Genomic DNA, 13,772 nt, shown 5'->3' with positions numbered 1-13,772 from the left:
ATTGACATTTTCTGTCAATTTGGGCACTTTTAAAAAATAACAAAGAATTAACCTTCAAGAACTGCCTCTAAAATTAGCAGTTGTCCTAAATGAAAAAAAAATGTAGAGAGAAATTATCCAGAAAGTGTGTGCAATGATAGGTGGGGAGCTAAGGGAGACTCCCCCAAGGAATAAATCAGGCCACTGTGTTTGGGGAAGTTAATCATCCAAAGAGTGGGAATGCATTGCCAAGATTGGAGAAAAACAAATGCCTTCAGCCTCAGGCGGAAATATGTTTACTTCTTTTATGTATGCAACTGAATAAAAGCCATCAAACAGTAAGCTCCTGCTCCTTTTTGAAAGAGGCGGTGCTGAGGGAGTTTACAATCTTGATCTCAACCTTTACAACTGGTAACATGAAACTTTCAGTGTATCTACAATAAGAAAAACTTTAAAACCCCCCGCAAAAACAACATAACTTCCATCTATTCATCTATCCTAATCCATCTATTATCGGGGATTGGTTGTTTGGGTAACACGTCCAAGAGGAAGATAAGAGATTTCCTTCTCCAGCACAATTTGGCACATCCCAACATTTATCTACTCTACTACAGGAGTTATATGATAAAACAGGGTCTACATCTAGTTGGTGTCCAGAATGTACTTGATAAGATCAAGTCCTTGAGGGACTCCATGTAGCACACATTTCAGCCTCTTGTATGTGTAATTCTCCTGGGTATGGTCATTATCACATGGTCATAGGTGGAGGGTGGAATCGGGACTGCAGCGACTCTCAAAAGTAAAAAGATCAACATCTAAAAACAAAGTATATGTTTTTCACTCACTTAAAGCCCATATGGAAACTAATGCTTAATGATTAACATCCTGACGTCAGGTTAAACCCTGAAAACTATGAAAAAACTGTCTGAATTTAGGAGAAAGAAAGTGTCCATCCCATTCCATTTAATAATACATATAGTGGAACATGGTGTAATGGTGAGCGTCTTGTGCTATTGAGTAGAAAATCTGTTCTAGGTTGATAGCTAAAATATAGAGCCAAACCAGGTTATACTATATGACTTATTGAAAGTAACACCACTTCTGAAGGAGCTAGAAAACATAAAGACTTTGAAGGGGCCTGCATAAAGTCTGGACAAGTTCAAATTAAACTTGGGTAGCACTGCTGCTTTGCAGCAAGAAGGTTGTGGGTTCTATTCCCGGCCCAAGCTCTTTCTGCATCGAGTTTGCATGTTCTCCCTGAGCATGCGTGGGTTCTCTCCGGGTACTCCGGCTTTCTCCCACAGTCCAAAAACTGGACTTAGGTGTGAGTGTGTGTGTGAATGGTTGTTTGTTCTGTTTGTCTCTGTGTTGCCCTGCGATGGACTGGCGACCTGTCCAGGGTGTACCCCGCCTCTCGCCCATTGACTGCTGGAGATAGGCACCAGCACCCCTCGTGACCCCACTCGGGACAAGCGGGTCAGATAGTGGATGGATGGACATGACTTTAAAGAGGCTGTCTGTTCTTCAAATATTGGGGAGGTTCTGAGTGGTTTAAAACAGTTTCGCAAAGCAGAGCTAAACCAGAATTCAAACACAGGGAAGTAAAATACTCATTGCCAGCTACTGCTTGACATTAGTGTTTGCTTCCCTTTTTTCCCTTTAGATTGTAATTATTCCCACATCAGAGCAGGATTGTTTTGGTCCTTTAATAAATGTAATTATTTTTGAAAACTGCATGCTCTATCTTTTGCTGTACATAAAAAAATAATGTTGACATAAGAAAATGGTGCAAAAGACAGCAGTACATTGATCAAACCACAAGACATACACAAATGTATTTCATTTACATAAATCTTCTTTAATTAAAAAAAGAAAAAAAAAGAACAACTAAAAATTCAATCGATTTGTAAAAATAAAACATCAAAACTCAAGCCTGAGTGAAGTGAGCAGCTGAAATACTGGTATGGTAAAATAATCTACATTTAATCACCTTTGCAGGGAACACTGTGTGGTTCAAAGACAAGATAAAACTATTTTGATGAAAGCGACAGCCTCAGAGTGAGGTATTAAAGCCTTACATTTCAAAAGCATTAAAAATTTTTTTGCTCCATTAAGGTACAGATTAAGGCCAATAAAAGCTTTTTGTTTCTTAAACCTCCACATTCTTTTCAAACAGCTCACAAACAGTCTCAAAATCGCACCCCTTCAGCAGTTCTTCGTACTGTCTTTTGACGTCTTCATAGAGTGGCATGGAGTCCTGTCGCTCAGTCAAACCTGGGAAGATAACCGGCTGCTCATTGACCAGAGGCTGCAGTCTGAAGTCCCCTCCTCCGCAGTCATATAGAACCAGGACAAAGTTTGCAGCATACGGTAACATACGGCTGGTGCGGAAGGAGCGGCGTGTCTGAGAGGCGAAGTTGGTGGATGTCAGAGGTTCGGCGTTCTTGAAGAAGCCCAGGAGGGTGAAGAGAGGCAGGAGGGTCTCTGCATGGCCGACCTGGACCGTCACAGCTTCTGTCACCTTCTGACCCGACCTGGAACGCACAGAATAACTTTTTGTTGCCGTAATAGTATGTGCTGAACCGACACAAAGTAGTTCCTGGCTTTAAAGAGGAAGGGAATTTACACATCTTTTTTATTTTCCAAAGAAATCTCTGAAAAGTGTGATTTGCATTTTGATTAAACTCCCTTTAACCCTTTAATAAAAGACAGCGAAGCCAACTGTTACCAGAAGTCACCTGTAAAATACCTTTGATGAAACAGTGGCAAGGAGAAGTAACACAAGAAGTGTTATGAGATTCATACTATGACTTGTTGGGCTAACAGTGGCTGCAGTGGGCAAAGAGAGGCTCCCAATAAGCAAAGGGTGAGCAGATGTCCCGAATTGTAAAGGGACATTTTTTACCTCTGTCCCAGTGTCCTACTAATTATAAAAATATCCCACATTTTACTGGTTAAGATTATGAAAAGTCTATATTGAGCAAAAAAACAAAACAAAAATCTAATATTCAGAATTTAGGAGTTTTCAAATATAAACAAAGCAGGGCTGCAGGCCCTGTTACAGAGCCGCTCCAGCTGTTAAATTAATAAATCATCTTCGTCACCTGTTGTCCTTTACCTGCTCTTAAAATACAGCCGGCAAACGACTTATTACATACAAAATATAATGGAAACCATATTTAAAGAAAAGAAAAGGCAGCTACAATAGAGAATGTGAAATGGTTCATAACTGGGTTTATTACTGGGGGTTCTCAGAGATTTTTTCGTAAAACAGGGACATAGTTAGACATAAGGGTGGCTACAGGGGTGGCCAATGATGACCTGAGGAAGCTCCCCCTCCCTTCTAGCTACGCCCCTGTTGTGAAGATTGCCAAAGTAAAAAAAAAATCTTATAGAGGAGAGCGTGAAAAGCTGCGCATCTCACATTTTCCCTCAAAAACATCCTTGTTGTTCCACATTTGTATTTTGTTGCTCAAACCGGATCACTATCTTAAATGAATCTCTTTTCTGTAATCCTGAGCTCTGACTGATGACACTACAACCAAATTGCTGCACAGGTCTGACAGAAATAAACCAGGAGTCCATCTCGGACTGAGAATCGTATGTCCTTAGACCAGTGGTTCTCAAACTTTTTCTGTCATTCCCCACTTTGGACAAGGGGGAATTTTCAAGCCCCGCCTGTCCCCATCGCCCCAACACAATGCTAATGAAATATGCAACAATCTTAAAATTTTCCAATTTTATTGAAGTAACAAGTAGTATCTAAATACAAACTATCTACATCAAATAACAGCAAGCTCAAATATAAAGAAAATAAAAATGCAGCTGTGTCAAAATTTGTATCAAGCTCAAAGATAGAAAAAATTAAAGTGCCACTCTGCAATCTGTTAATAAAAGAAAAGAAGTGAAATCCATCTGGCAATACAGGTCTATTTATCCCTGCATTAGTGGCTGCAATGAGCCTGTTTTGCATTGCACAGTTTCTCAAAACAGGGTTGCAGGCTTGATACTGCCACTCTCAAGTCATGCTCAATGTTCAGCTGAGATCTGTATTTTGTTTTCAGTGAAGCAACAGTTGAAAAGCCCATCTCACAGAGATATGATGTGGCAAAGGGAAGAAGAATGCACACAGCTCTCTGCCCGATGAGTGGATACTCCCTCTCCACTCCAAACCAGAATTCACTATTAGTCTGAGCATTAAACCTGAGCCTCAGGGTGGAGTCAGACGTCATTTCAATAAACTGGTCCTATTTATTTAAGAAAAAATATTTCAAATTCAGTTACTTATGATCAACCTGCGCCGTCAATCCCGGCGCATGTGCGCTTTATTTGCAGTCTGGACGCTGAGGGCAAACATGCTGTGTCTCTGCAGCGCTGAGAGGGACTCCTGCGATAGCGGGGGAGAACGGGGTTGGGACGGAGGAGGCGCCCCACGGCAGCACCTGCCGCTGGAGGACAAGAAAAGGAACGATACGTGCTTTCACGTAAGAGTCTCCAAAAGTCGCTAATTTGTCGCTAGTCCCTTTTTTAAAAAAGAGTCGCTGGAGGGGTCTAAAATATAGCGACAAAGTCGCTGAGTTGGCAACACTGGGGCGCGAAAGTTTATTCCGTTACAAATAATATGCCGACGTCACGTCAATCATTATTTTGGCACTTCAGTTCCAGGTGAAATTTTTCTCATATCTAATGTTCTTTTAATTAGACTGCATGTAGGCTATTAATGATTACTTTGTGGGTTTGATTGGTCTAAAAAGCGACAACATGCAGCTATAAGGACAGTTTGCTCTCACACGTTCTACATTTATAGTCACACAACACACACACACACACACCGGAACTTGGCGCGCCCCACCTGTCACGTCTCAATTCCCCACCAGTGGGTCGCGCCACACACTTTGAGAACCGCGGCCTTAGACCAACCTCATGCATTCTGATTGAGCACAAAAGTCCACAACCTCATCATTTCTAATTTTCTGTTGGGCACTAAATGATTCCTATTATATTCAGACCTTTACTAAGTAATTAGAAGAGTTTTCTCTCTTCAGATGAAAACACTGACAGGACCTGTACCTCATCCTAAAGACATCTTCAAAAAGAAAATGAATGCTGGCAACACAAGGCTGTAGGAATATCTTTCTCAGTCAGGTCAGACAGCAGTTCAGAGATAGAAGACCCCAAAAGAAGGAAAACACCCATCCATCTGATGCAGTGATCTGATCTACTCTAGGACAAAGCAGATTCATTTCGTAAACTGGTTCAATCAAGGTCGACGCCTGAATCAGGGAACAGACGTGAAAAGTGATGTTTATGAAACGCTCAATTCAAACTAATTAAAGTAAGGTATTTTGTGCAGCAAAAATAACATAAATAAATATATAAAATGTAAAACAAAACTGATGGAAGATGTAGAAGGCGATTTGTGGCAAGAAGCTTTTTTTAAATGATCAAATCAGGTGGTCCGGTTTTTTTATTTAGTCATGCAACATTTCCTTCACACTTCAGGCATGCAGAGCTATGTGTTGTTCTTGTAAACATTTCCAAATATTATATTTTTCATATTCATATTTATTTCATATTTATTTTTTATACAGGGCCCCACATGTACACCAGTAGCTCTGTATGTTGGCTCAAATGTAAACAAAAATAAATAAATCGCATTAAGAAAAACTCATTAATATATACTATCTTTATGATTTACCTTTATGATTTATTGGACATCCTGTATTAGCTGCTATAGCGAGTGGCGTGTGCACCCAGGCGCCATGGCTGTGCATTCATCAGTCACACAAACGGTCACACCACCCTCATTTCCTATCAGATTTTTATAAATAATGACTCAAATTAAACTGAAAATGTATATTTACTTAGGCTATGATACATTAAAATATGTACTGAACATTGTGTGAAGACAAAGATATAAACAGTGTAATAAATGTGCACACAGTGCTAACAGGTATTACATACTAGATGCCGCCTGTTGTTTCTAACAGCTAAAGTTGTCTAGTTGATATTATTGTATCACTGTTTGCTGGTTTCCATCTGTGCCACCGCTAGATGATAGATTTGGGCCTCTTTTTTCAGTGTTTAGACCTGTTTCTCTGCTAGACATACATATGGGCTCAGCTTATCCTGTGACTAACTGTATTTTTTTAAATCTTCCATCCCTTTAACAGAAAAACAGTTTATTTTCTAGACAGACCAATCTGTGGAGCTGGTTTACCATAATCTTTTTCTAACATAGAAAGTATATCTATAGACCAGTGCTTCTATGTTTGTTTTGTATGTCTGCTTCTGTTTCCTTGAACCCCCAGACGGCCTCGGCAGACACCTGATTCTGCTGGAGGTTAAAAGAGTTTTTCCTCTTCACTGTTGCTGCAAGCATGGACGGTATGAGGTATTGCTGTAGAGTCAATGACAAAAATCAAGCGAATATCTATTGTCACCACATGCTCATCCAAGGAGGATTCAGTCCTGCAAGTTAATGACTGGCTGTAATAAGCCGGTTTTCCACGGATAGAAACTTTTTACCAATCTGACTGTATGATCCCATTGAACTGTTTCTGTAAATTGCATTGAGATGCCATTCATTGTGAATTTGTGCTATAGATAAGCAAAATTTAATTGAATTGAAGCAATGCTCTACTTTTCTTCTTTATCTATCTGTGTATATTGCTTTTTCTTCCTAGAATTTTTCACAAATTATATTCAATTCGATTTCCCTCAGTGTCAAGCCAAACTGTCAAACATATACATTAATCTGTTTATATCTGTTTATGAAATAACCTGTGCTATACGTGTGCTGCTTCTGCAGCAGCCCTGACACAATGCATAGCAACGGCTCCAGTGTGTCACACCACACATATGTGACGTATTATTCAATAATACATCAATGAAAAAACCAATAACTTTCTGCTTCTCAGTGTAAGACCATCACAGTCTGTCATTTAAACAGACATAAAAACACATTCAAATTCAGAAGGAAGACATCCTTGCTTCGGCATCAAAGTCTGTCCCAGCTGGACAAGAGGGTGGTTTCTAAAACTCCCTCAGTTAGAGTTTAGCTTCCGACAGCATTTTTCCTTTATGACTCCTAAAAGATGGGCGTACCCACCAAACTAGCCAGAATTCAGCTCCTATTTGGGGAATTTGATGCTCATGTCTCAGTTGAAATAGATGACTGGTCAGACCAAGAAGGATGTGCTGTAGCAGAAGAGTCATAGTTGATTCATAACCAGGCTGATGTTCAAACATAGGGTTGTTAAACGGGCACAAAATCCAAAGTCCATCAACCCTCCCCCACCTATGATCATTTACACTCAACAATAAAGACACAGCAAGAGAAAGAAGGCACAGTAAATTCCCTCTTGAGATCATAAGGGTTGTTTGATGCTCCTAAACCATGCTGGAAATAAATCTGAAGCACGTATGAAGTCAGAGAGCGTACAACAAGTTTTATTATATGAAATATATATGAAGGTATCAATAACAAAAAGTGTTGAAAGTGAAAGCAGTTAACCATGGCAGCCACTGTTGGCGCCCACTCACTTGTGCTCATTGAGGGCTTTGTCCAGACGTTCAAATACATCGTGGAAAAGAATGCAGCTGGATTTGCTGTTGATGTCATACCCATAGGCCCTTTTCCAAAACTGCTTCAGATCAAGTTTATACTCCATAACCTGTTAAACCAGATCAGAAAGATTAAATTGGGACATGCATGAATATGGAGCGCACTGCCTGGGTGGAGATGGGTGGTTGTGCAACTCTAACCGAGCATTAAGGTCATGCTCATAGGAGGCGATGAATGTTATTATTTGAAGTGGGAACTATTTGGAGAGAAGCGTCAATGAGGAAAATCTGAGAAAGCTTTTATCTTTGTCTAAAACAAAAAATTATTTAAACAAAGATATTTCACTAAAATAATTAACATAACAACAACATAAGTAGGGCGAGAGGTGAATGAATTGAACGTTTTATAGTAACTTTTCTACATTTTCATTAAAGTTAGAGGGAGAACCTATTTACTCTTTTCCTCCGAAATCTATCTTTCTCTTGCAGAGCATCTCATCATAAACCTGTTTGGTAATTCTGAAGAAAAACTTTAAAACTGTGGTTCTCAAGCTTAGAAATTTACAACTTAGACAAAAGTAGGGCTGTGTCACTTGAACCAATTTGTAAACATAATAATGATATGACAGTGATATAATAAAATAAAACTAAATAATAGTAATGTATCGTAATAGTAATGTAGAGTAATAGTAATCATAATGTTTTAGTTTCAAGTTCTCTAACCACTGGGGTCGACTAATGGATGTTTTACATGATCAGGTTCACTACTGATAGCATTACACTATAATAAAAATGTCCTTATCTGCATTTTGAACATTGAACCGCCTTAGCAACGTGCTTAATAGTGGAGATACCTTCTAGTTATTTGTTGTAAAAGATTAAATGAGGTGCAAGGGTGAATAAATCAAATTTCCTTTAGGTTTTAAATGTATCAATATTGGATTTCTAGGTCCGACTTGGCAAGAAAAGTCGGATTTTGCCAGAATAATTTTCCAACTTTGAACAGATGATACATTTCCAGCTAAAAAATCAAAATCACACATGGAATATATATTTAAGAAAAAAACACATTAAACTAAACATATTTCTATTTGTGGGTCTTTTTCTGATATGTCTTCCTCTTAAACAAAGTTAGCACCTTTCTCGAAAATCTGATTTATCCTTCATTTGTACTTTTATGGATGAAGATCCAAGATGACAAAACATAAACAAGTCTTTTAGCTTAGAATTTCATAAAGAAGTTAGTAAAAGTATTACTAATTGACATATTAAGGCATATTTTTTAGTCAGTCCATTGTTTTTTTTTCTCATTGAGGATGTTTTTTTTTTGTTCTATAACACCAAATCCCTTTGGCTGGTTAAAGAAAATATACAACATACATAACAATAAATGCTTAAATATCCCTTTTGAAAGAAAAATCTAAGCAGCAATCAGAAGAAAATCTAGTAGTGCAGAAAACCTCCAGACTCATTTCACTCCAACTGTATTAGCAGCAGTTTGAAGGCCTGCAGTTAAAGGCTTCCGTAGCCGGCTTCCGTAGCGTCGTTAACGCGCATGTGCGCGCTTTCAGGAAATCCTATACACTACTGTTTATGCTCTAAAAACATTCTAAATGACTTCGTTTCGAGTAAATTCTGGATGCTACCCACTCAGGACACTTGGAATACATTGGACGAGCAGTATGGAGGAATATTGACACGTTTTTTGTGGACTTTTATGGACCTTTCTGTCTCGGGCACCATAGACCTCCATTATTTGAATGTCAGCAGACAGCAAGAAGCCTCCCAGATCTCCAGATGCATTTGAGATATCAAAAAAGTACTCCAGAGTGTTGTTCAGCATGGGGGTGAGTAGAAGATGAAGGCTAATCATGTTTTGGGTGTACTATTCCTTTAAGGTTGTACCTGTGCATCAGCCTCGTCAAAGAGCCGACACCACGGGGAGTTGACCGTCTTGATGGCAAACTCATAGGCACACAGGTAGAAAGCAGCTTCCACCATATCTGCAGGAAAGAAAAATAAGATTTTAATGAATGCGATTCATCACATGTATCATGTGAAATCTCAGAATGAAAGAAGATCTGTCATTCAGAACTATTCTCTGAAGAGTTCTGCAAATTTTCAAATGTGATTTAACACATTTTAATGATTCACCCATGCATTACTCTGTTACCATTTCCTTCTCTTTTCTACCCTTCTGTTATATTTTTCTAAACATTTCAATCTTTCTTGGAATTATAATCACTTAACTGTTAGAACAATACCAATACAATACCATTTCATGTAGATGTTGAACAAACATTTCCTGTTTATGCATGTTTATTGCTCCTTTGTAACAGATTTTCTTAAAAAATAAATGTAATTTATCTGTGAAATGTATAAAACCAGTTGGACGAAGAATAATTAACAACTGAAACAGTTTTAGTTTTGAAAAATTATTATTTTCTTCAATAAAAGTGCAAACATACTATTGTAAAGTTACTATTACAAAAAAACTATCTATATGTCATAAAATCTACACATACATGCAATAAAAAAGCGCACATATAGGAGGTTGTTATTACATGTTCAAAACTTGGGGTTATCTGCACATTTGATGGTCAGGCGGGTTCTTTAAACATGTTTTTAGACTTGGTCCGTTTTTATAGAAAATTTACAACTTTCTGTACAACTATGGTTTTAGATTAGATTTAGTTATGGAAACTTCATATATGAAAACAGCACCCCCTACCGTTTATATATGTAGTGTAAAACCCTGCACACAAGTATCTGAGGAACATTTCTATGAAAGATATGAAAAAAGCATGTGCAAAAATATATTGCTGCCATATTAAATGCTCTTCTTTATGTTTAATTTGATTCATTTAAGTGGAAATTTAAAAAAGGTGTCATCTGAGGGGACTTTACAAGATTTAACTAGTAATGATGTGTTGCACTTTAGGAATTCTCAAACACAGTGATCTCAATTGCTAATCTATATTTTGCCGCTGCAAATAAGTTAAACCTAAAACAATTAAAAATAAATCTTTGCATAAAAAAAAAAAAAATACAGTGATGTGTAAAACTTTCTAAACTGCATGACAAATCTGAAGAAGAGATTAAAACTGGCACATATTAACTAAAGTGATCGACTCAATTTATGATGTTAAATATGTACAACACATAGTCTTAAGATCCTTCAAACATAATAAATGCAATATTTCAGTAAAAAAACCTACATTTTACTTTATATTTACTATTTATCCGGACCCGGTTCCGGATAAAGAGAGACGACGAGTACGAGTACGATTTACTATTTATATGTAATTTATTAACGTTTCATAACTGTATAAAGATTAATCTCTGAAAAGAAGAGGTGCACTGATTAGGTTTATTATATTGTAAAGATTTGCTGCTGCCTTTAGATCTGACCTGCAGATTAAAATATTTTTATACAAGTCCCATACAACACATAAAAATAATAAGAGCAATATAAAGGCAAGGATGTGTGAAGAGAACTGTTATAAACACGTGTGGGTCAAAACATATATCTCACATGCTATTAAGAGATTAATAATTTATAAATCTGGATTTTCACTAAGGATGCCAGCAAATATTGAGAACTAACTAAGCAGGCAGAAATCCAAACTATACATCATGCACCCATACTTTTATAACTGACCGTCTGTGATGAGTGGATATGGGACATTCAGGCGGTCAGCAATCTTCTCCTGGACCCTCTTCATCTCTGGCCCCTGGATGAACTTGTCCATCTCCACCAAAGCTAAAGGGTTCTTATCAACTTCATCGATAAACTTGGTGCATTTGTCGAAGAACCTCATGAGAGCATCGTTCACTGTATATTCAAACTGCACATCTGCATGGGAAGAAAACACAATGAATAAATGGTTAGCTGTTAAGACTGATCCTTATGGAAGAGGATTAGGGCCACTGAAAAAAAAAAAACAAGTTAACTGATTTTTACATTTTATTTCAGTATGAGAAAAAAGTCAGAATTCTGACTTTAATCTCAGAAATTCAGACTTTAAATCTCAGAATTCTGACTTTAAATCTCTGAATTCTGACTTTGATGTGAGTTGTTTGGGAGGGCCAGTTGTCAGGATTTGGTTGTGGTGCGAGGACCCAAATGCAGAGGCATGTAGGCAGAGGTGAGTTTCTTGATGATTTAATGATAGATTAGCAAACAACTGAGGCAGGAATCCAAAAATCAAACATGAAAACAATGTCAAAAACAAACCAGAAACCATGGAGACGTCTGGGGAAGACAATCACCAGGAGGAAGACTCACAGAGACGAGTTGGAGGAAGTTAGACGAGGAACCAGCACAGAGGAACTGAACAGAGGGTGTATATATGGGAGACTGAAACAAAGGCTACATTCACACTGCAGCCTGAAGTACCGAAATCTGATTTTTTTTTTCCTATATGCGACCTGGATCTGATCTTTTCATGGCAGTCTGAACAACACAGATATGATTTTTTTCCAATGCGACCCAGGCCACCTGGCTCTGTGGTCCTGAATCCGATACAAATCTACGCAGAAGCGGCAAGAAAAACAACAACCATGGCAGATGATGATGCTGAGAGCAGTATTTATGTTTAAACATATTGAAAAGAATGAGTTTTTATGTTTGGAAAAAACTGCTAGATGCACACCGGCGTTACCATCCATGTTTACGAGCACGCTGGCCTGTGATGTCATTGGGTTCTCTACTGCACATGCGGGACATTTGCGTTGTATGACTGCAGTTCACACAGGAGATCGCATACAAGTCACATATATTTGGAAATATGAACAGCAACGCAAAAAAAATTGGATTTCACAAAAAAATCGGAATTGAGCATCAAGGCCTGCAGTGTGAACATAGCCAAAGAGAGGACTAACGAGCAGATTGGGAGCAGGTGTGAACAGAGCAGACAGGAAAAGAGCTAGAGAAAGAGGAGAACACAAGAGGGCAACAAATAAAAACCTGAAAACAACAAGAAAACACAACAAAATAAAAATTAAACCACTAAAACAAGAAAACATGGAGCAAAGTAAAACTGAAAACTCAAAAGAAAACATAACAGAACCAGAACTATGACACCAGTAATACAATGGTGAAAAATGACGAAATTAGGCAACCGTTTATGTCCTCTGTGATGCTATTTTATTAATGGAGGAGCAGAAGGTCATTAAAACAAGAGAGCTAGTCTCTAAAACAGACATGGCTACAACTTGATGCTTACATGTTTGTTAGCTGTCAGAATTCAACCATAATTCTGAGATTAAAGTCATAATTTTAGATTAAAGTTATAATTCTGGGAAAAAAGTCAGAATTCGAGATTAAAGTCATAATTCTGAGAAAAAAGCCATAATTCTGAGATTAAAGTCATGATTCTGAGAAAAAGTCAGAATTCTGAGATTAAAGTCAGAATTCTCAGGAAAAAAGTCAGAATTCTGACTTTTTTCCGTGTTAAACTGAAATAATATTTAAAAATCAGTTAAGTTTTTTATTTAATTTTTCCAGTGGCCCTAATCCTCTTTCATAAATTCTGCAGGCCATGCACCCTGATGATGCTGTTGGTACCTTTGATGGCCCACATCTCGGCCAGTCCTGCTTGGAAGGACAACGTGCTGTTCACACATCTGTGCTTGGAGCTTGTTATGAACTTGATGAGTCCACCTCGAAGTTTCTCCTCAGAGATTATTGAGGGAAACAGCTTTGCCAGCCTGACAGCCAGATGCTTTAGATCCTGCACACCTTTCTGGACCAGTCTGCCGTCCATGTCCTCGGTGTACCACATCGTCCACTGGGTGAGGATCTCACGCAGCCATTCCTCTGTCCCACTGACTCTGTCCTGGACCAACTCGTACAGTTTCTGCATCTTTTTGACGTTTTTAGTGGTCGGGTAACGGGTCCCATGTCTTATGATGGCTGTCAGGTGGATTTCGCGACATAGAGGAGACGGTGGCTGCAGAGCGGAGCTGTTTACAGCCGTTATGTTCTTTATCAGATAAGGATTCACTTCCTCATACCTTCCTTTGGTGCTGAAATACTTGGCAATATGCGGGATGTTCTGGTCCTCTGGACTCGCTTCGGTTGAAGAACACCAGGAAAAGCCGGTTATGCTGGTAAAGTAAATGATTTTCCATAACATGTTCGTCATGATGAGCTTCTGTTGTTGTGCGGAGCCGAAGCTGCGTGACGTTATTCATGTGGTATTAACCAACCAATCAGAATGTGG

At 38.4% G+C, this 13,772-nt stretch overlaps 1 protein-coding gene across 1 annotated transcript; it reads right to left on the bottom strand.

The window, feature by feature from the left end:
* Window positions 1-1,812: 1,812 nt before the first annotated feature.
* On the bottom strand, window positions 1,813-13,754 carry minpp1a (multiple inositol-polyphosphate phosphatase 1a). The gene is made up of 5 exons (XM_038296608.1): window positions 13,115-13,754; window positions 11,207-11,401; window positions 9,451-9,548; window positions 7,525-7,655; window positions 1,813-2,513 (listed from the first exon to the last, which is right to left on the bottom strand). The coding sequence occupies exons 1-5, from the start codon at window positions 13,692-13,694 to the stop codon at window positions 2,129-2,131; spliced, it is 1,389 nt and encodes a 462-aa protein (XP_038152536.1). The 5' UTR covers window positions 13,695-13,754; the 3' UTR covers window positions 1,813-2,128.
* Between the last annotated feature and the right edge of the window lie 18 nt (window positions 13,755-13,772).

The sequence above is a fragment of the Cyprinodon tularosa genome, unplaced genomic scaffold, assembly GCF_016077235.1.
Source record: "Cyprinodon tularosa strain WSP-4 unplaced genomic scaffold, ASM1607723v1 ctg372, whole genome shotgun sequence".
Classification (NCBI taxonomy): Eukaryota; Metazoa; Chordata; class Actinopteri; order Cyprinodontiformes; family Cyprinodontidae; genus Cyprinodon; species Cyprinodon tularosa.
This window is presented reverse-complemented; position numbering and strand designations above follow the sequence as displayed.

Coding starts and splice junctions, on each gene's coding strand:
- minpp1a (XM_038296608.1), bottom strand. CDS start 13,694: ATGACGAACATGTTATGGAAAATCATTTACTTTACCAGCATAACCGGC. Junction 7,656..9,450: donor TTGACGAGGCTGATGCACAG/GTACAACCTTAA, acceptor CTGGTTTAACAG/GTTATGGAGTATAAACTTGA. Junction 2,514..7,524: donor AAAGCCCTCAATGAGCACAA/GTGAGTGGGCGC, acceptor TGTGCGTTCCAG/GTCGGGTCAGAAGGTGACAG.